The sequence below is a fragment of the Tursiops truncatus genome, chromosome 5, assembly GCF_011762595.2.
Source record: "Tursiops truncatus isolate mTurTru1 chromosome 5, mTurTru1.mat.Y, whole genome shotgun sequence".
Taxonomy (NCBI): domain Eukaryota; kingdom Metazoa; phylum Chordata; class Mammalia; order Artiodactyla; family Delphinidae; genus Tursiops; species Tursiops truncatus.
This window is the reverse complement of record NC_047038.1, coordinates 100926095-100947923: the sequence shown is the minus strand read 5'-3', so window position 1 is coordinate 100947923 and position 21829 is coordinate 100926095. Positions and strand designations below refer to the sequence as shown.

Sequence of the window (21829 nt, the reverse complement as noted above, 5' to 3'; positions counted from 1 at the left end):
TTGCATGTGTGTGCACTGGAGCAGAGAAGCACACCTCCCACCAATACCATCACCAACCTCACCACCACCACAACTACAACCACCACCACCATTCTATTCTCTAGCTTCTGTGGCCTAGAGTCATCTTTTTCTCTCTCCCTTTTTATCTTGTCAATATCCAAGACATCTTTTGCTCACTGAACTAGTACAGGTGTCACCTACTCCAAAAAGAAAAAGGTTTTGCTACAGTTCTGTTACAGTTTCTTCACTCTGCTCCCATATACCACCTACATATTTCTTTTATTTATCATGTTGTGTATTAATTATCTGTTTTGCATAAGTCTTACCCCACTAAATTGTGAGCTCCTTGAGGTCAGCAGTAACATTATTCAGTTTTGAAATCTCAATTTCTAATATAGCTTAGCATATACTAGGTGCCCCAAACCTTAATTGAATGAATGAATTTAATAAATTAATTAATTAATTCTAATATTTACTAAATCATAGTGACTCGTATTTGGCCATGTGTTTATCTTATTTAATTGAAACAAATAGTGTATGTATATATAGTGCCATCATAAAGCACATCTAATCCATTATTGTTTATGCAATCCATATAAATTCCTCTAAGAATTTAAATCAGGGAAGTAGAGCCCAAATCTCCCAAAATAGTAGAAGGGGAATCTCCAGTCTCGAAGAATATTCAAAAGCATGCAAATCATAGGCTCTAATAACTCTCCATAAATTATTCTTAATTTCTTCTCACCCTTAATTTTCTCACATCTCAAATTTTTCTAATCTACTAAACTCTCCTAAAATACTCTCTGGGGCCCTTCTCATGATACCCACTCCTCATTTCTTTTTTATTTAGACTGTTACCTAGCAAGAGAGAATCCTTTCTGTTTAATAAAGTGGGGAAAAGGAACAACAGACCAGTAGACCACTAGCTTCTCTTTAGCAGGGAGGGGCAGAGAGTATTATAGACCACTGCATGTGACAATTGCTGACTGAGCACATATATATATGTGTTTGAATATGACATTACTCTCTTTGGATTATTGGTCAATTACTATTTTATATTCTTATGTAGAAGACATCTTTATGTGAAGTACTCTTCCACTGCAGGTGATTGAATCCTCTCTTTAAAAAAAAACAAAACCCAAACAAACCCTGAACATGTACCCCTTTCAACCATAACTATAATGCAAGTGTGTTTAAAGCAGCCCATTGGTTTATTGAAAGGAGAAATCTTGGACTCAGTACTTTGCTTTCTTTCTTTGTAGCTTGTGGTTAGAGTCTATTACTTCGTGCTTTCTACATCAGCAACAGCTGTATGCTGAAGCTCCAAGGAAAACCTCTCTCAAATAGTTCTGTTGCAAAGAGAAAATAACATTTACGAACTTTGACAGAAACTATACCCTTGAGCCATGTTTAATTTTGAAACTTGAATGGAAAAGTCCACTGCAAGGAGAAGTCAGCCACACAGGATCCTGAGCTGAGTCTATTGTTAGAAGAGGCGCCAACAATGCACAGAGCTCTGGGTGGGGTGTGAGCTCTGAGAGCTGTGCACACTGGTCTGCGGGGCACCTGGACAAGGCCCACTTAGATGAGGACCTCACCACAGCTTTATACAAGATCAGGAAGAGGCAAAGCAGAAAATCTACCACTTGGTGAAGCATCTTTACATAACCAGAGTTTGGCTTTGCATTAGCTTACTTAGATGACAGTTTCACAGATTTTCAAAAATAACTTTGTTTTACTCATTCACTCATTAAATCATCATATTCCTATAATTGGGAAGTTCTTCATAGTTTGGGGTAGAAGGTCCTCCCTCAGTCAGGTCCTGGGGGCAGTGCTCGATCATCCCAGTGCCCTTAACTTTACATAATCAGTGTTTCTGTGTCCTCACTAGTGTCATGGGGTAGGGTGGGGTCTTGTTCTGTTTAGCTCTTTCAGTAAAGGCTACTCAGTCAGCCACATCTGAATCCCAGTAGCTGGTTTAAAGCCTTCTGTCCCAGTAGCAATTACAGGTTTTAAAGGAATGTCTGGCCTCATCAGTAGATGTTTCTCAGTAATTCAGTATTGTGTTAAATTGCCCTACCACGACTAATCAAAGTCTTATATTTTTATATCCAACTACTTCTGTAGTATGTGAGGCTGCCCCAGCATATTAGGGCTAGGATGAGTATTCATGTCTGTTGTGATTCAGGCTACCAGAGATTCTGCATGCGGTAAAGAAGAACCATTGTGGTATTAGGGTACTGCTCCCAGGCCAAAGAACCTCCCACAGAAGTCAGAAGCTGTCTCTGAAGATATTGTCCGATGTGTTCCTACAACAGCCATTTTTGAGGGATGCTGTCCTAATAGACCTGAGTCACTTTATTGAGTAACTGTTAGTTTCTTACAAAAAAATGGCTGCCTTTGGAGTGTTGGACAGCATGAATTCTGGGACCCTGTCTCATGACACCAGACATTTCGTAGCTCTTCTTTGCCCTGAAGCCATTATTAGCCAATATACCTCCTCAACTTATCCTCTCTCACCTCTATTTTTCCAAGAGATTTTTTTCTTTCCGTGTTACTTGAGCTGAGTTGGAGCTACTCTATGTCACCGTGATAGATTTCCCTAGGTCCAAACATTGGTAGGAAGAGGTTAGGGAATCTATCTGAGACCTTCCTTCCTGGAAGGCACCTAGATTCGTGAAAATTTCTCTTTTTCCACGTCCAAATTCCTCATAGCAAGAGGAATGCTGATTCAATGTTAGACTAAAGGTCCTGTCACATCATTTCTCCTAGAGAGGGTTAACTCAGGGGCCACTCAGGGGTTCAAGGTGACCCATCTCTCTAGACAACTGGCAGCTGCTTCTGCCTGAGGGGGGAAAATATCTTAAATCATTTAAATATAGAGCACACAGCTATGTATAAAGATGTTTTATGATGCTTTGCACACACAAAAAATTGATTAGATCTAAATATTTCTTTACACTGGGAACTAGTAGTACGATCTGTTGAGAGGTATTAAAGAGTCTTTGACAAATACCGTATGCTAACACATATATATGGAATTTAAGAAAAAAAATGTCATGAAGAACCTGGGGTAAGACAGGAATAAAGACACAGACCTACTAGAGAATGGACTTGGGGTAAGGGGAAGCTGTGACAAAGTGAAAGAGAGGCATGGACATATATACACTACCAAACGTAAGGTAGATAGCTAGTGGGAAGCAGCCGCATAGCACAGGGAGATCAGGTCCGTGCTTTGTGACTGTCTGGAGGGGTGGGATAGGGAGGGTGGGAGGGAGGGAGATGCAAGAGGGAAGAGATATGGGAACATATGTATATGTATAACTGATTCACTTTGTTATAAAGCAGAAATTAACATGCCATTGTAAAGTAATTATACTCTAATAAAGATGTAAAAATAATAATAATAATAAAAAACAAAGAGTCTTTTTCACAGGTGTCTAAAATGGAACAAAATCTTATCAGTCTGGGATAGTTTTAGTAGGGTTCTATTATAGGGCTAGTGAATGGAGGAAATAGCCTCTGGGTCCTTGTAATCAAGTGTCTCGTTTGATTTTTAAAGACTGAATATTAATTGCTTACACCTGAGTTCTGAATCAGACGGTTTTGGGAAGTGAGCTCTCAGGATTTGGATTCTGCTGGCTTATTTGGCATATAAATGAATCCTTCATAAGTTTGTGGGGAAATTTTAACTTATGTACCACTGTAATTACTCCACAATTTATATGAGATTATGATCACCACTAAAATCAATGAATAGCAAAATATTCTCATGCATTGTAAGAGTTTAGTTATTTTTAGTTTATTACAGAAGGTTTATTGTCTGTTTTTATTCTGCAGCCCCCACCCCAGATATACGACAAACAGCTGGATGAAAGAGAACACACCATTGAAGAATGGAAAGGTGACCCTACTGCTTAAATAAGTGTACCTTTTGCGTTATTGAAACTCAGAAAACATCTTTAAGGCTTTTCCTTTTAAAACAATTTAGTAACAGATGATTTTCTAAGTGCTATCCTCTTAGACCATTTTCAAAGCTCCTAAAACTTCATCTGTCTTTTCATACTAATAACAGTATTGCATTTACTCAAGAATGAAAGGAATTAATTACTGACACTTTATAAAAAATAGTACTGATTGTCAAAATATTTGTCATGGTGGAGGGCAAACTTTAATTTAAAATTTCAGAATTAAACATTCCATGTTTATACATAAAATTATCACATAAAATGGATAAAATTATGCCTGAGATGGTTTTAGTCATCATAGAATAAAAGATAGTGAATATATGAATTCATTCACTTGATTTATAGGACTCGAGAATTTAAATGAAAATTCATGTATCTGAGTGGCTTATTCTCCTTTAAAGTAAGAAAAGAGTAAATGAATACATTAATTAACTTTTTTTTCAAGAAAACTTTTTCAAACACATACTGCATGATCAAGGTCATAGTCAGGGTAAGACAAGGTAGAGAAGAATTGTTCCACTAACATAAATAACCACAGAGTAGAATAAATATGATAAAGCCAAATGCAGATTATAACACATGATTAGGTCATTATGAGGAGGAACATAAAGGGGAGATCTGAAGGGAAGAAACATTTGAGCAACCTTGAAAGAATTAACAATTATAAGTTTGGAAAAGAAAAAAAAAAATTGAGGAAAATACCAGAATGAAGATATAAGAGGAAACCAACCGGTAAGAATGAGCAAAAAGTGTTATAAAGTTAGTAAAGAGAATCCCCTGTTCAAGAGGTCATGTTGGAGAGTATGGAAGAATAAGCACGTATAAACAGTAGATCAAGTAAAAAAAAAGATGAGGATGATAGACAGAAAAAGATTTGATCTAAATAAAGACCAGAAGGCACTCAGGTGTTCATGATTAGGTAAGTGATAGGGTATAAATATCACTCGAGGAGGATGGACATAGACTAAATTCTGAAAAACTGAAGAAATACCTGTAAAGGATGATGATTATATAAATTGTAAGCCATTGCAAAGCATGAATGAATGGCACAGAATAATTTGTAGCTAAAAGCTATAAAGTAAAAAGTAATGAAGATATACATATTTTTAATTCTAGTAATGAAAAAGCCAGAAATGGATGCAAGTTTGGGAATAAATATAATAATTTTTTAATATTGGATTTTATGCAAGTTTAGTTTTACAAATCCAAGATTTGAATCTAGCAAAAAGATGAATAAGAGTTGGAAAACTGATAGAAAGTAACAATATAAAGCCACAAGAAGAATATGTGTATCTCTTAGGAAGTGAACATAAAAGAAAAATGGAGGTTCAAAACTGAGCCATTAAAATCCATAAGAGATAAAATTAGAATGCATCAGAAATCTCCCAAAGAATTCAGAAAACAAGTAACGTGTACTCTTCATACATTTTCTTGGTCAAATGCTTTATTGAGCACCTACTTTTGCCAGGCTCTGTGTTATTTCAAGAAAATGTAGAAATAGAAGAGCAAAGAAATTCCACTTGGTTTGTAATTTACTCAGCCCCACCAACATGTTATTACTTGTCGGTAACTAATGAATCTCCTCTTTGGGTTAAGGAGAAAATTGACTTTTATAACACTGATAACTGTTTCTTACAGAACTTATTTACAAGGAAGTCATGAATTCAGAAGAAAAGACTAAGAATGGTGTTGTGAAAGGACAGCCTTCTCCTTCAGGTACTCACTCTCAGTGAATAACCAATAAACCGATACTTGTGTATTTTTCTTGGCCTTAAGGAGAGATTGCGGTCAATAACATTGCCAATAGAGCACATGAACTAATATCACATGACTGTTTTTCCCTCAAATGATTTTAGTTTTATTCTTTTGATATTTAGTGTGGCATTCATTCTGATTATTCTGATTATAATGACCTAGCACAAGAGTTCTTTCAGAACTTATTTTAAGAAAATAAGGAATCTTAAAGAAATGTTAACATGGGCTGGTTAAAGGGTAACTGTGCCTCATCAAAATTCAGAACGATAATGCCCTCTTGACCACCGAGTCAATGTAGAGTTCAGGAATCCATCCAGCCAAAACCTTTTCCTTCATTCACTCTAATGTTTGCACTCTTAGCAAGGTTGATGTAACCATAGTTGAAGCCTTAACCAAGATGAGATCCACTTAAAGTCAGCATAGAAAATATTTCAATTTGCAATCTACAGAATCTAACACACATTTGTACATATACATATTTTACTGATCTTACTAATGTGCTTTAGAATTATTTGAGGTAATTTACTTATACTTATTAATGCTAGTATATTTTTCCTAAGACTTACACTTTGAATAGAAAGAGAATATCTTTAGATTTAAACAACACTTAGATCATGCTGGCAAAAATGTAGGCTGCAGATTATTAGTTTAGAGGAAAGTAGACCTGGTGTCCTACCTTTGATGTATAATTTTTTCCCATGCACTTTATTTTTTCATTTCCATCTTTATTTTTTTATACTTTTTATTGGAGTATAGTTGATTTACAATGTTGTGTTAGTTTCAGGTGTATAGCAAACTGAATCAGTTATACATATACATATATCCACCCTTTTTTAGATTCTTTTCCCATATTGGTTATTATAGAGGTTTAAGTAGAGTTCCCTGTGCTATACAGTAGGTCCTTGTTAGTTATTCATTTTATGTATAGTAGTGTGTGTATATATCAATCCCAATCTCCCAATTTATCCCTCCCCTCCCTTTCCCTCCTGGTAACCATAAGTTTGTTTTCTACATTTGTGACTCTATTTCTATTTTGTAAATAAGTTCATTTGCACCATTTTTTTTAGATTCCACATATAAGTGATATCATGTGATATTTGTCTTTCTCTGCCTGACTTACTTCACTCAGTATAACAATCTCTAGGTTCATGTTGCTGCAGATGGCATTATTTTGTTACTTTTTATGGCTGAGTAATATTCCATTGTATATATGTACTACATCTTTGTTATCCATTCATCTGTCAATGGGCATTTAGCTTGCTTCCCTGTCCTGGCTATTGTGAATAGTGCTGCAATGAACATTGGGGTGCATGTGCCTTTTTGAATTATGGTTTTCTCAGGGTCTATGCCCAGCAGTGGGATTGCTGGGTCATATGGTAGTTCCATATTTAGTTTTTTAGGGAACTTCCATAGTCTTCTCCATAGTGGTATGGAGGTTACCATGCACTTTAACTTGCTTCGGGAAACAGGTAGAATGAATTAATCAATTCTTCACACTGATAACTGCTCTTTAGTTTGTACCCACAGCCACTCTGATGCCCAAACAGATGCAATTCTTGTATGACCTGCGTTTCTCACCTCTAGATTTGAGGCAATGTCCAATTCTATCTCAAGTCTTCCCTTTCCTCAAAGAGGGTTAAGGGAATCATTGGGGTTGGTAGTCTACCCACCCTATTTATTCAGCCTAGCATCCATATCAATACAGGTCTGTAGAAGCTGCTTCTAACTTACCTGCATGTTCTATCTGCTGCTGATTAAAGAACTCAAAGACTGAATCCTACAGCCTCAAGGTACCATCTGCTAAGGCAGAAAGACTCCTTACCTTAAGAATTCCCATAATGGCCAGAACATATTTTCTTATAATCATTAAGAAGACAAAATACCAGGATCCAGTGAAGGGTGACCTAGCATCTCAGGCTGGGACTGGACAAGTTTAGCAGAGTGTCATCTTTATTTGAAATTATCATGAATTCGTCTTTTTTCCTTTTTACAAAGAGCTCAGAATCATGCCACCCACTCCAGAACGCCCTATCTTCTGCTCATCTCCTCCTCCACTTTCCCCTTGGCCCCAACCAGGTCTCCACAGCAACTAATCTGTGATGACATAAAAATTCATAATTCTCTTTTCAATACTTTCACAACACTTCTACAAAAGTCTTCTTATTCCCATGATTCATTTTATGTAAACTGTACAGCTCAGAGTGGGAAAAATGGGATTAGAAATGGTACAAGTGAGATCAATTAATCATTAATTAATGAATGATCTGCTGTATGAAGAAAGGTTTAAGTATTTGGTAAAGGAACAAAGTTTGTATGTTATTAAGGCCTAATTCTTTAATCATTAAAACCATAATTCTTATGCAAAAATAAAGTGATTGCATGAAGAAGTTTCTTTTAACTCATTAATGAGGGAAATGGCAGAATAGCAGTTCCATGAAGATATGAGAAATTAGGATTTACATAGTCTGTGGAAAAAAGAACACTGAAATAAGATTACTAAATTAAATCAAAACTTGTAAATGTCCTACAGGGCAACCAGACCTATCTTTGTGGTTATGTTTTATACCAGGCAGAAAAAAAAAAAAAAAACAGAGTTTCACTTTATCAGCTTTCTACGAGTTTACAGTGTTGTAAAACGTCTGGACCCTAATCAATTGAGAATATTAAGTCCAAAAAGTTATGTTCCACAAAACAGTCAGATGACCCTTAGGAGGGCTTGTTAAAAATTGCTCAAGTATTGGGCTTCCCTGGTGGCGCAGTGGTTGAGAGTCCGCCTGCCGATGCAGGGGACGCGGGTTCGTGCCCCGGTCCGGGAAGATCCCACATGCCGCGGAGCGGCTGGGCCCGTGAGCCATGGCCGCCGGGCCTGCGCATCCAGAGCCTGTGCTCCGCGGCGGGAGAGGCCACAACAGTGAGAGGCCCGCGTACTTCAAAAAAAAAAAAAAAAAAAAAAAAAGCTCAAGTATGATATTAAAAAGTTACATGCTCATTTTTTGCACTAATCCCAAGTGTTGGATAATTTTCCCGAACAGTGTCTAAGGCTATTGACATAAATAATTTCTACATGCTCTGAATAGATGAACCTGAGTCCTGACCGAGTAAATCCTTTTTAAGTTTGCAAGAAATACATTTAAGGTGAATAAAGCCGAAGACTAGTTTACAGAGCAGTTTGTTATTTCTGGAATGACTGGAAAATAAACGAATTCCACTACAATATTTAATGATGAATATAACTAGTCATAGAGAAATTAAAATATTGGCCAGAATGCATGAGATTGCTGCCAATTCAGATTCAATTTGTTTAAAATCAAACACATCCTCTCTATTTAGACTCACCCACTCAGCAGTAAATTTTTTCTCAACTTTCCCATTTCTATTAATGGCAGCTCTATTTTCTTAGCCTCCCAGCCTGAAACCCCTGATTGATCTTTTACTCCATACTCACCTTATGACTGAGTCATTTTCTACATCCTAAAAATTTTGTTTGCTGGATGTCTTACATCTAATTACCATGCCTTTCCTTTAACAGTGTTATGATTGAAGTTTTCCTGAAATAATTTTCCAGACTTCAGTCTCTACCTAAGTTGATATTTCAAAACTATAGGTTTGAGCAATAATTCCACTGATCAATGCCTCCAATGGCTTTGCATCACTTATAATTTAAGCCTAGTAACCTCTCCCTGACATGGATAGCCCTCTGTAATCCACGTTTTTCTACCTTTCATACTACACCAATTCTAGGGTCCTGTATTGCCATTGTCTTACTTGACTGGATCCCCACCTTTTGGAATGCTGCCCATTCATAAGTATTCTCTTATTGAATATCACCTTCTTCCAAAATATTTTTTATATCTGTTCCAAAATACTTTTCATATCTTCCCAAAGAATAGAATTTTTTCTTCATATGGGTCCTACTAGTACCTGTATTTTAAACATAGTCTTATTACCCTTATTGATTGAAATTCACTGAGAAGAAAGATGGTATGTATTCACTTTTGTGTATCATGCAGTGCCTGAGTGTTGTGCCTTGCATATAATAGTAGCTTGATAAATATTTGAAAATTGCTGCTCAGGTCCTCCCTCAGCATGTTTCTTGGTGCTATTCCAAAGACAGAATTCAGGACAGGATTATAACTTTAATATAGTAGGCGATTCAGTATGTTCTTATGCCAATAAATATTTATTCACCCTATTAATCACCATGAAGATAAATTAACCAAGTATCAGTACATAAATTGTTGCTTTTGGCATTTGCTCATGCTTCAGATATAAAGGTTTGCTGCTTTCAGGTGGTTGTTTGATTTATTCATTTTTAGAAATGCATATTCCTCAATTTCTTTTGCATGCCTGTTTAGTTTAATATGTTAATGATTAATTATAAAATATGCCATGTAGGCTCTATGTGTATGTGAAAAGACCAAACTATTTTTTAACCATTCCAACTACCTGTAACAATACTAAATTATCTACCTTCTACGTATGCTCTAAACTATAGTTGACTGGCTTAAACAATTTATAGTTAAAATGATTATAGATTCAGTCTTTCACAACATGATTTTAAAGGAAAATATTCCTGGCTTAATTTTGAGAAATCATATGTATAATATATATTATATGACATATTTGTGTCTGATGTATTTGTGTGCATCATGTGGAGACATAGAATAGCCATGTGCTGGAGTTGACTCTTGCAGCTCATGAGAGCCACTTGTATACATCCAACTATGAGTTTTTTGACCTCATATTGTAGCTTGAAATCTACCATGTAAGATTTAAGACATAGAAATTGGCTGACTCTACAAATCAAGGCATTCCTCCCCCCAGAGAGCCAATTGTTAAATTTTTATTAGAACACTACTGTGTGTGTGTGTGTGTATGTGTGTGTGTGCATATATATACAGTAACCTATGCTGGAAAGAAAAAGCAATTACCAAGAAAACTTTTGAAAAGTCAGCTTTTTTTGCATTCTTCATTATATTCACCTTTTCTCATTAATGTTGCATATCACATTTTATTTTGTAAATAGCTAGGATGAAGTAATATTACAACATAGACGCCCTTAATATTCAGTCACAACAATGCTGGGAGCCCTGCAGCAAGGGAATAAGTTAATGCGGTTTCTCAGTGACAAAATTGTTCTAATATCCAAACTCATGTTTTAGTGATGCTTTTTAAAATGTAAATAGGAAGTTAAATGTACATTTGCCTAATAATACACAGGTTTGAAATTTATTGATGGACTTGTATATCAATAAGTAATAAATCTAAACCTCAGATACATTTCTAAGTAAATAATTGTACTCCCTTCTGCTATCTGATTTCACTTGAATAGTGATTTATTTTCAATAGTATGGCTGCTTGCTTTCTGAATTGATTTGCAAAGATTGCTGAGGGAATAGCAGTCAGTGAATATAAATAAATTTTCATCTAAAAGTATTTGTTATAGAACGGTAGAGCTAGAACAGACTAGGAAGTCATCTAGCTCTCAGTCTGTTCACCGCCTCATTGTGCCTGAGAAGGAAACCTCCCACAAGTAACAATGACTCAGCAAGATAGGGATGCTTAACATCAGGATGGGTAGAGATTTTTTAGAAACTCTACATGGAAGATAAAGCTCTTCAGGTGATTTTAACATATAGCCCTTCCCCCTCCATATTCTGCACCCCATGGGAGTGTGTCCCTCCCAATTAGTCATAGATCTAGTCCAATAATTTTTTTACTTAAAAACCTCAGCCCCAAACAAATTGAAGCTGAAGATCACAAAGACAGAGAAGGAATATACTCAGTGATTTTTTAAAAATTATAGTAGTTCTTCTAATTCTTTATGTCTACTTTTTTTTAATGTTTGGATAGGTCAGGAAAATAATTTCCTTTAAAAAGCAGCACAACCTTTTCCCCTGAAATAATGAATACCTTTGGCTAGATAACTTCTAGCTGATAAATTTTTGTTATTGTAAGTTACTTCTTTCCATAAAACCTAATTTTTTCCGGGTAAAGTTGAAAGTAGCTAGTATTTTTTGTTTGCAACTCTGTTCATATTTTCAGTTAATTTTAATGACATTTTTATTGACAAAAATTTGTAATGCTTTACTGATGATAAAACATTTTAAAAAATGTGTATCTTTACTGATTTCTCTGAAAACAATATAGGAAGAAGGGATATTTATCACACTGCTAGTATATCCTGGGCAAGTGGACATTATAATCAAGTTGAATTCAGTTCAGTTCTATTTAAAAGATTGTCACAAACTGTTTGGCAGTAAACTAATAACTTGAAACCAAAATCTATGCCTGGACCCTTCTATTATTTGTGTTTGGTTTTATGGTTTAAATGTTCATTTATTGCCTACACAAAAAACAGACTTGAGAGGATCATCCTGTAAAGCCAGAGGTGCCTACAGTCAAGAGGCATATATTATGGTGCAATAGAAAAAGTAATACAAAAGTAAAATTTTTTTTATATTATAGTGGGGGACAAATTTTAACAACCATCTCTTTTAAATAAATGACTGATTATAGCATTTACTAATTTCTATGCTGTAAATATTCTCACTGTGATCAACTTCAAGCTACTGATGTGACATCAGTGAGGGCAGAGTTGGAAAGAAATGCTAATAACTGACTCTCAAAAGCAACTAAAAGCTACTCCAGCACACCACTAGATAATACACATGATTCTCCCATCATAGCACTGTATAAAGAGGAACTCTTCTCATACAACCCTTCTCATGGGAATGAAATGGAGATTTTATAGAGGAAGCATTAGAAGAGAGGTTGAGAACCTCTTTTAATACATTTGTGCTATAAGAAATCAGGAACAATAATCTACGGAACCCTAGAAATACAGCTGATAAAGATTCTGAACTTTGAGTAACTGAATACCAACTATAATTTGCATTCAACTTTGATAAAATAGATGGCAGAACCATTCCAACATAGAAGATAGAAATTACAGAAAGCCAGCTGATGAACAAAAGGAGAAGAAAGACAACTACAACAAAGTGATTTCCCTTAGCCAAAACTAGGTCAGCAGTTTCATCCATTTCATAGCAGGGAGAAATTTGCTTTCCCTCACAGAACCTCTCTAGAAGAGTACACACAAAAGATACTCAGCGTTTTGTTAAACTGAGTACTTATTCTGTGCTCAAGAGTTGGGATAGAGGAAGATAGAAGAAATTAAGAAATATAATGAAAGAAATCAAAAGAAGCAAGGGAAACATAAACATGAAGTAATCATGTGACAAAACTATATATAATGGGCTAACCCATATGTCATAACATTTAGAATGGTAAGTACATTGAAAATATGCTGATTATAAAATAGGTGCAGTAGGAATGTGATCCTCTGTATATGAAGAATTTATTAAAAGCTGCCCTGACTTTTGTTGCCTTCATTCAGAATTATTTATAGGTAAAAATTTGTTTTTTACTGGGGAAATTTCCTCAATATTTTTTGTATAATTTCTCTAGCTGCCATTGTTGTGGGTTTGTGTTTATTTGTAAACATCAATCTTATAAGGGAGCCTAATCTCAGCTGAGTCTTATCTCACCCTGCTTGAATCAGTACTCAGCTTTCACTGTGACGATTGGAACATGTCCACATAATCAATTTCAACCAGGAAAGGAGAAAAAGCTTATCTCAAAAGGATACCAGGTGTATTTTGTTGAGATACTTTAAAATACTTTTTGGTTTGCATTAAGCCAAGGGACACAGAATAGCTAAAACAATCTTGAAAAAGAACACAGTTGGAGGATTCACACTTCCTTATTTCAAAACTTATCATAAACCTGTAATAGTCAAGACAGTGTGGTATTTGCATGAATATACACATACAGATCATTGAAATGAAATTCAGAGTGCAGAAATAAAGCCTTATATTTATGGTCAATTGATTTTTAACAAGGATTTCAAGACAATTCCATGGGCAAAGAATAGTCTTTTCAGTAATTGGAGCTGGGATAACTAGATCTCCACATGCAAAAGAATGAAGGTGAATCTCAACTTCATCATATGCAAAAATGAAACACAAAATGGATCATAGACTTAAATGTAAGGGGTAAAATTATAAAACATAGGAGTAAATCTTCATGATCTTTGGTTAGGAAATGGTTTCTTAGATATGACACTAAAAGCACAAATGACAAAAAACATAGTTAAATCCAACTTAATATTTAAAAAGTGTGCTTCAAAAGACACCATCAAGAAAGTGAAAAAAGGGCTTCCCTGGTGGCACAGTGGTTGAGAGTCCACCTGCTGATGCAGGGGACACGGGTTCGTGCCCCGATCCAGGAAGATCCCACATGCCATGGAGCGGCTGGGCTCTTGAGCCATGGCCGCTGAGCCTGCGCATCTGGAGCCTGTGCTCCGCAATGGGAGAGGCCACAACAGTGAGAGGCCCGCGTACCGAAAAAAAAAAAAAAGAAAAGAAAGTGAAAAGACAATCCATAGAATAGGAGGAAAACATCAGCAAATCTTACGTGATAAGGGACTTGTATCCATAATATATAAAGAACACTTACAATCTACTAATAAAAAGAACATAACACAATTTAAAAAATGGCCAAAGTATCTGAACAGACATTTCTCCAAAGAAGATATACAAATGTTTAACAAGCACATGAAAAGATGCTCAACATAATTAGCCATCAGGAAAATGCAAATAAATCACAATGAGATACCATTTCACATACCTTAGGATGGCTATCATCAAAAAAGATAGATAATAAGTGTTGGAGAGGATAGGGGAAAATTGGAGCCCTCATACACTGCTGGTAGGAATGTAAACTGATGAAGCCACTTTGAAAAACAGTTTGGCTGTTCCTCAAATATTAAACATAGAGCTATTCTATGACCCAGCAATTCTCCTCTTAAGTATTTACCCAAGAGAAATAAAACCTTGTACATTAATGCTCATAACAACATTATTCATAATAGCCAAAAAGTAGAAACAACCTAAATGTCCATCAAATGACCAGTGACTAATAAATAGTTAAATAAAAGTGATGTATTCATACAGTAGAATGTTATTCAGCCATAAAAAGGAATGAAGTAGTGATTTAAATGAACCTTGAAAATATTATGCTGTGTGAAAGAAACCAGTCACAAAAGGTCACATATTGTATGATTCCATTTAACTGATATGTCCAGAATAGACAATTTTATAGAGACAGAAAGTAAGTTAGTCATTGCCTCGGGTTGGTAAGAAACAGAGTATAAGGTTTCCTTTTGGGGTGATGAAAACACTACAAATTGATTCTTGTGATGGTTGCACAACTTTGTGACTATCCTAAAACAACATTGAATTGTACAAATTAGATTTGTGAATTTTGTCTCAATGAAACTGTTAAAAAAATTTACATGGGCAATATTTTATATTTCAAGTCAAAACTAAATCTAAACTCTAGTACTGTGATTTGAAAGCCATCTGTAGTATAGGGATATATCATCTAGGAGATAAATGGACAGTAATCTCACTCTGTTGGCCCACAACTGATCAAGTCTTTATTAGAATCCTATATCTAGTTTTAATCGCTACCCTTTAATAATGATGTGGAAAAATTGAATATGATTCTGAGAAGCCTATCACAGTGATGCTCAATTATTACAGGCCAAAGCTGATGAAAGAACATGAGGATGTTGGTATAATTTAATCTAGAATCAAGGAGAAAAGCAGAGCTGGGTATTTGGGCTATGTAATCAAGGGTTGTCTGCTGATATAGGAAATCTACTAGCATATGTCATGAGAGGAAATGAACTAGCTCTGCACCATATCTGTAAAGGATATAATTAAGTAAAGTTGGAATAAATTGAAACCAGATAACTTCACATTATATATTTTTTCTGATAATGAGAGTAAAATTATTTACAGGAAGATGTTAACAAGACAGATTTAAAAATCTAGAGATACTTAAGATTAGGAAGTACAGATACTTTTAAGAGTACAGATACTTTTAAGAGTTTAAGATTAGGAAGTACAGATACTTTTAAGAACATGAAAAATGCATAAGCCTTTTGTGTATGAAAATACAGGATACAAATGGATATACATTAAATGATTACAGTTAAAGAAACTTCCTAGCAAAAAGACTAGAAAGAAATATAACAGAAGTTTAACCGTTCTTATCATTAATTTGAGGATGAGTGCATATTGTTACCTTTTTTCCTGTATTTTTTATATTTCTCATAATTTACATAAATATATTTATAATCAACAAACAAAAATTTAAAAAGCATATAGGGTACATATAATCTGTTTTAGTTTATGTGTGTGTGTCCTCTCCAGATACTGTCACATTTTTTAAAAAAATATTTGTTATTTATTTATTTACTTACTTACTTATTGCTGCATTGGGTCTCTGTTGCTGTACACGGGCTTTCTCTAGTTGCGGTGAGCGGGGGCTACTCTTCGTTGCGGTGTGCGGGCTTCTCATTGCGGTGCCTTCTCTTGTTGCGGAGCATGGGCTCTAGGCGCATGGGCTTCAGTAGTCGTGGCATGCGGGCTCAGTAGTTGTGGCTCATGGGCTCTGGAGTGAAGGCTGAGTAGTTGTGGTGCACGAGCTCAGTTGCTCTGTGCATGTGGAATCTTCCTCGATCAGGGCTCGAACCCGTGTCCCCTGCATTGGCAGGCGGATTCTTAACCACTGCGCCACCAGGGAAGTCCAAATGTCACATTTTAATCACATTTTTTCCGCAGGCAACAAATGTCTACGCCAGGAACAAAGAGATTGTGTTAACCTCTCCACTTCATTAGATTTTTTTTCTGAATTATTAGATCTATCTGATAACACTATCTTATTTGGGATTTATGATTTTCACCAAATAAATCTTACACACTATATTTGCTCAAATAAAATACAATGTAGTGAGAATTCCTCATCTCTTATTTTAGATGCTTATACTTTAGATATTTTTAATAGCGAACTATTTCACAAAACATACATTTTACCACCCATATTGCTTGAGTATAAAGAATCTATAAAGAGAAAAAGTAATTGGACTCTTTCCAGGGTGCTCTGGTTTAATCCGATTTTACAATGCCACTGGCTCATCTTTCCTTTGTGGTTCTCAAAGCTGTTGTAGCTCAGCAAGTATTTACTGAGTGATTACCATGAGCAAGTTTCTTCTCAGAGTTTCAAAGTCTTTATATTCCCACATAGCAGATAAATTTTTAAAATTTTGCAAATTAATCTAAATTAGTAATTCAGAGTTCTTATTTGGAGATTCCCAGGTAAGCAAGTCTGCTGGAAAGTAAACACACAATCAAGAGGTGTGCTCCGGCTTCTATTCTTTTTTTGGTCTATGGTAACTTTCATCCACAGTCCTAGTTGGCTTTTCCATACGGACTTTTAAGTTTGATGTCAAATTAATGACTATGTAATAATATTTACTTAATATACGTTCATTTCTCTAGAGCTGTAGCCTCCAAGTAATTCTGATTTCTGGGCTTCCCCTCAGCCCATATTTCTGGGGTAGGCATCTTATGTGTGTTTGTTTTAGCTCACTGAATTTGAAAGCATCCAGGCTCAGATGATTACATTAAAGGGTTTTGCTCATTTGCCTTCTCCATAGAACAGTGGTCTTCAGCCCTTGACACCACAGTCTCTGGGGAGCTTTTAAAACATGCAAATGCCTTGACTTCACCCAAGGCCAACTGTATTACAATATTGGAGTTACAAGGGGTGATTGGGGTTTTTAGTGGTGTTTTATTGTTTATTTTTTTGTTTTCCTTTAAGAGCATTACAGGTGATCTCTAAGGTAGAGTGAAATTTGACAATTACTGCATTAGCCTGTGAATAACTTGTGACCAGGGATGCTGTGTTGTTATCTTGATTTTCACCATCTAATACAGTGCTCTGTATTCGTTGTTCTATGAAAGTTTGTTGAATGAGTGATGGACCAGACATCCCCATCGTATGTGCCCGTGCCTGCAACCTGAGTGACATTCAGCTGAGTCCAGTTCCAGGTTTAGTCATGTTGGTCTTCATTTTCTTAGCACAGGTGCAGCAGTGAACACCAGTGAGAGTCTCCCTCCATCCTCGTCTGTCAACGATATCTCCTCCATGTCCACCGACCAGACCCTGGCATCTGACACTGACAGCAGCCTGGAAGCCTCGGCAGGACCCCTGGGTTGTTGCAGGTGACTAGCCGCCTGCCTGCGAAACCCAACGTTCTTCAGGAGATGATGTGATGGAACACACACACACAGACACTCACGCACACACACAAACACAGATATGCAACGACAAGAAAACAGCAAGGGAGAGAATCCAAGCCTAAAATTGAAACAAATCTTTCAGCCTGCTTCTTCTCCAGAGTTCTGTATTGCAGCTAAGCCAAATGTATATTTAACTTCTAGTTGCTCTTGCTTTGGTCTTCTTCTAACGATGCTTACTACAGAAAGCAAATCAAACACAATTAGAGAAGCCTTTTCCATAAAGTGTAATTTTAATGGCTGCAGAACCAGCGACCTATAACTGCCCTTTCAAATGGCATGACAAGGTGTGCAGTGGTCCCATCCAGCATGTGTGTGTCTCTATCTTGCATCTACCTGCTCCTTTTGGCCTAGTCAGATGGATGTAGATACAGATCCGCATGTGTCTGTATTCATACAGCATACTTACTTAGAGATGCTACTGTCCGTGTCCTCAGGGCTCTACCAAGACATCACGCACTGGGGTACCACATGGTCCATTTCATGTGATCTATTACTCTGACATAAACCCATCTGTAATATATTGCCAGTATATAAGCTATTTAGTTTGTTAATTGATTAAGCTGTATGTATTACAAGAAAACATGTAAAGGGGGGAACATGGGGGGAGTGAGCTCTCTTGGACCCTTGAAGATGTAGCTTCCAAATTTGAACTGATTAAATGGCACCTGTATACCAATTTCTAGAAAGAACATATGTGATGCTTATGTACAGTGTGGGGTGGGAGGGGGTAACAGTTTCCAGGTGCTAAATGTGTTCTGACCTTTAGAAGGAAGGCAGGAATAAAGACTGAGGGTCTTTTCTCTGATAGAGAGTGGTGGGGCAGTGCGGAGGAAGGCCTGAAGGAGATTATTAGCCAGATACTAGGAGACACCGACATTCATATTTTAGAAAGGAGACCCCATTTGCTGTTTACAAATTATGTGTCACAACTGTCAGGTGAAGAGGCAGGGTTAGTGTGTACATATCTGATGGTAAGAACCCTTCCCTGAAACAGTGGAATTGCTTCCGTACGGTATCCCTAACAGAAAATGAGCCTACATAGGCTATTTTTAGATTGTAGGTTGTGTTTTCCATGAGTGTGCTACTTTCCAGGTTTATACCTTGCCAAGGTCTTATTTAGAGAAGAAATATTACTGCCCTCTTCTAGAATTAAAAAAAGAAATTACTTAAAAAATACCCAAAGCCCAGGGTGATCCTCAGGTTAGCCTTTGAAAACATTTCCACAGACATTCCTCAGGGGTTTCCGCGACTCCTTAATATGGCTGATGTTTCATGTTTATTTGTTTATTTCATACATTTCAACAATCCAAGAAGGGCTGATCATCTGAGTTTTGTACCGCAGGTGACATGACAGCAATAACTCTGCCCATAAGTTACTGCTGCTAAGTAGCTTTAGCAATAGAGTGTCTTAAAAGCCATGAAGCATTTATGTCAATGTTTAGCAAAATCTCCTGAATTTAGCTCAAATTAAATGAAAGTGCTTTCCTGGGCACTTAAGGAGGCACTGTGAAACATCCTGATTCTATACAAGGCGATACCAGGGTGACTTCTCAGCAATAATAGGGACCAGGTCGAGGCTTCTCTTCTTATTCACTTTGGTGAAGTATTCATCACAGCTCTTTGCACTCTGACCATTTTGGTGCTCACCAGTGCGGTGGTATTTCACCTGAAGAAGAAGTGAAACGCATGGGATGGGTGGTTGATATGTGTGAGATGACTGGCAAATGGAATCCCTTTGAAAACAGAGCAGACAAGAATGCCAGTGCTCTGAAAACTGCCTTAAACACAACAGTAGGAAAGCTGTGTCTCTTTTCAAGCAATAGAGTCAACCCTGACCATCGCCATGGGAGCAATGCTGCCATTTATGGTATTGCTTCACACAGTAGGATTCATGACAAGAGGTCATTTGTTTCAAATGGAGAGAAAAAACGTTAGACTGTGCCGCTTGTCTCCTGGAATAGCAGGGGCCCAGTTTCTCTATCTTGCTGCCAGAGTTTTTGATTAATATTGCAGACAACCTGATTTTAAAAATGCTTCCCCAATCACATGAGCTTTCTCACTTTTCTTTCTGTCACACTCCCCCAACCCCCTTCCCCCCTTTTTAAAGCTTCTCTTCTCTGTATTCCCTTTTCTTTGCTTATCTTCTTTCTCCATGCTCTTCTCTTGCTATACCTGTGGCCTTTCCACTCCCGGCTCTTTAACCACACAGGATTGAGTGCAGAGAGCAGGCAGCTGTTGAAAGAGAGTCACAAGGGAAATTTCATCAGCCACAAAATGACATCAGAAAACAGAAGAAAATCTCCAGCCAGCATCTTAGAACTGCTTGAGAGTTAGACTCTCTCATGTCTGCGGAAGTGATTTTTTTTTTCAATCAGATGAAACAAGGCAAGAACTAGCCAATGCCCCTCCCCTGCTATTGCCACCTTCCCTAAACTCTACTAGTCTGATCTCTCCTGTTGTATGGCTCTTGGGGGCTGATTCCCTTTAGCCAGAACTCCCTATGGACAAGAAAAAATGAAACAAATCTTTCATAGTGAAATATCATGTACAAATTGAGCTAAGGGTTAGCTTCTTGACTGCTTATAGAGTTAATTTTCCTAGGTTGTCAAAGCAAGACAGGTGATGGGCCAACAAAGAGAATAATCATTTCAAAAGCCCGCTGGTCCTTCACAATCTTGGGTCCATTTTATTATAGTATCTTCAGGAGGTGATTATGTTATTACCAAATTCAGAGAATATACTATGTTCTGCACTGAGTCTTCTTTTCTTAAAAAAAAACCAAATGTTTCCTGTATAGTCACCTATTACTTCCAAAGGACTCTCTTGCTTTTCAGGCAGGGAAGTGTCAAGTCACCTGGTCTACATTCTTGGAAAAAGTGAAGGTCCTGCCTGTAGTTGGGGGCTTCCTTTCAGAATGTGAAATTGGCACACTGAGAGGCCTAACCTGTCACTTCCTATAGGGCAAGTAGTTTCACAGCAATCCTTAAAGAAGTGTTTTATAGTATTTTGTAGGAGGGATAGCTGTATGCCTATGCGCAGGAGGAACTAGATTGTTGGGAGATCTTGGCAAAACCACCACTACCAGTTTGATTTTTTTATATGTATTTTGTGGGCCAATGTGTTAAAAAGAGATACATTGGCCTTACAACAAAATTTCTTCTTGTGGAATAAAAACTGATAATAATCTTGCATCTTCAAGAATCTGATGACTGAGCTTTGAGGGAATGTACCCCACAGGTGGACCAGAGTCTGGTCAGTTCCCTCCAATTGGAGTAAACTATTTAATTGAGGGCCAAGGAGCTGGATAGTTTTTTTCTCAATCTTTTATCATTATCAGAAAATTATTACCTGTGGATACTGATAGCAGCTGACTGATAAATCCGAAAATAGGCCTTGACAAATGGAATAAATAGAATAGGTGAGATTACATAAAGCCTTTTATGACCTGCCAGGGAAAAAAGAAAACAATAAGCAAAACAGACTTTTAAATTTTAACTAGTCACTGCAAAATCTAAATTCTGCAAAGTCTATTTCTATTTGATTCTCTTAACATATGACAATCTAAATCTTAAAAGCATTATGCTCTGCACAGAACACGATCATCAGCTTTGCTGAAAAAGTTATCTTCTATAGCTCAGAGAAAGGGATCAAGCTGCCCCAGGAATCTTTGAGCCCACCCACTTTGGGTCTGAGGAGGAATCCCACCCCCGCCCTACTCACAATACCCCACACGCGTTTTAATTGTGAAAGACAGACATTTTCCACAGATACCATTGAACCAAGAATGGAAACTCTTTTCTCTAAGAACAACAATCAAGTTATAATGTAAATAGTTATATTAATTATTTTCCATGTGATTAAAATATAAGATTTTATTTCTTTTAGCACTTG

At 36.7% G+C, this 21829-nt stretch overlaps 1 protein-coding gene across 6 annotated transcripts in view; it reads left to right on the top strand.

The window, feature by feature from the left end:
• The window catches only part of MAPK10 (mitogen-activated protein kinase 10), a 350755-nt gene extending 332141 nt beyond the window's left edge, over nt 1–18614 (top strand). For 5 of the 6 annotated variants that reach the window (XM_073805431.1, XM_073805430.1, XM_019926674.3 and 2 more), the window contains 3 exons: nt 3841–3904; nt 5607–5684; nt 17722–18614. In XM_073805431.1, coding sequence (XP_073661532.1) covers nt 3841–3904; nt 5607–5684; nt 17722–17864 — 285 coding nt within the window. In that variant the 3' untranslated portion in view covers nt 17865–18614. Of the gene's footprint in view, nt 1–3840; nt 3905–5606; nt 5685–17716 lie in introns of all 6 variants that reach the window. The other variant, XM_073805432.1, reaches the window with a different exon arrangement.
• Nucleotides 18615–21829: the final 3215 nt, after the last annotated feature.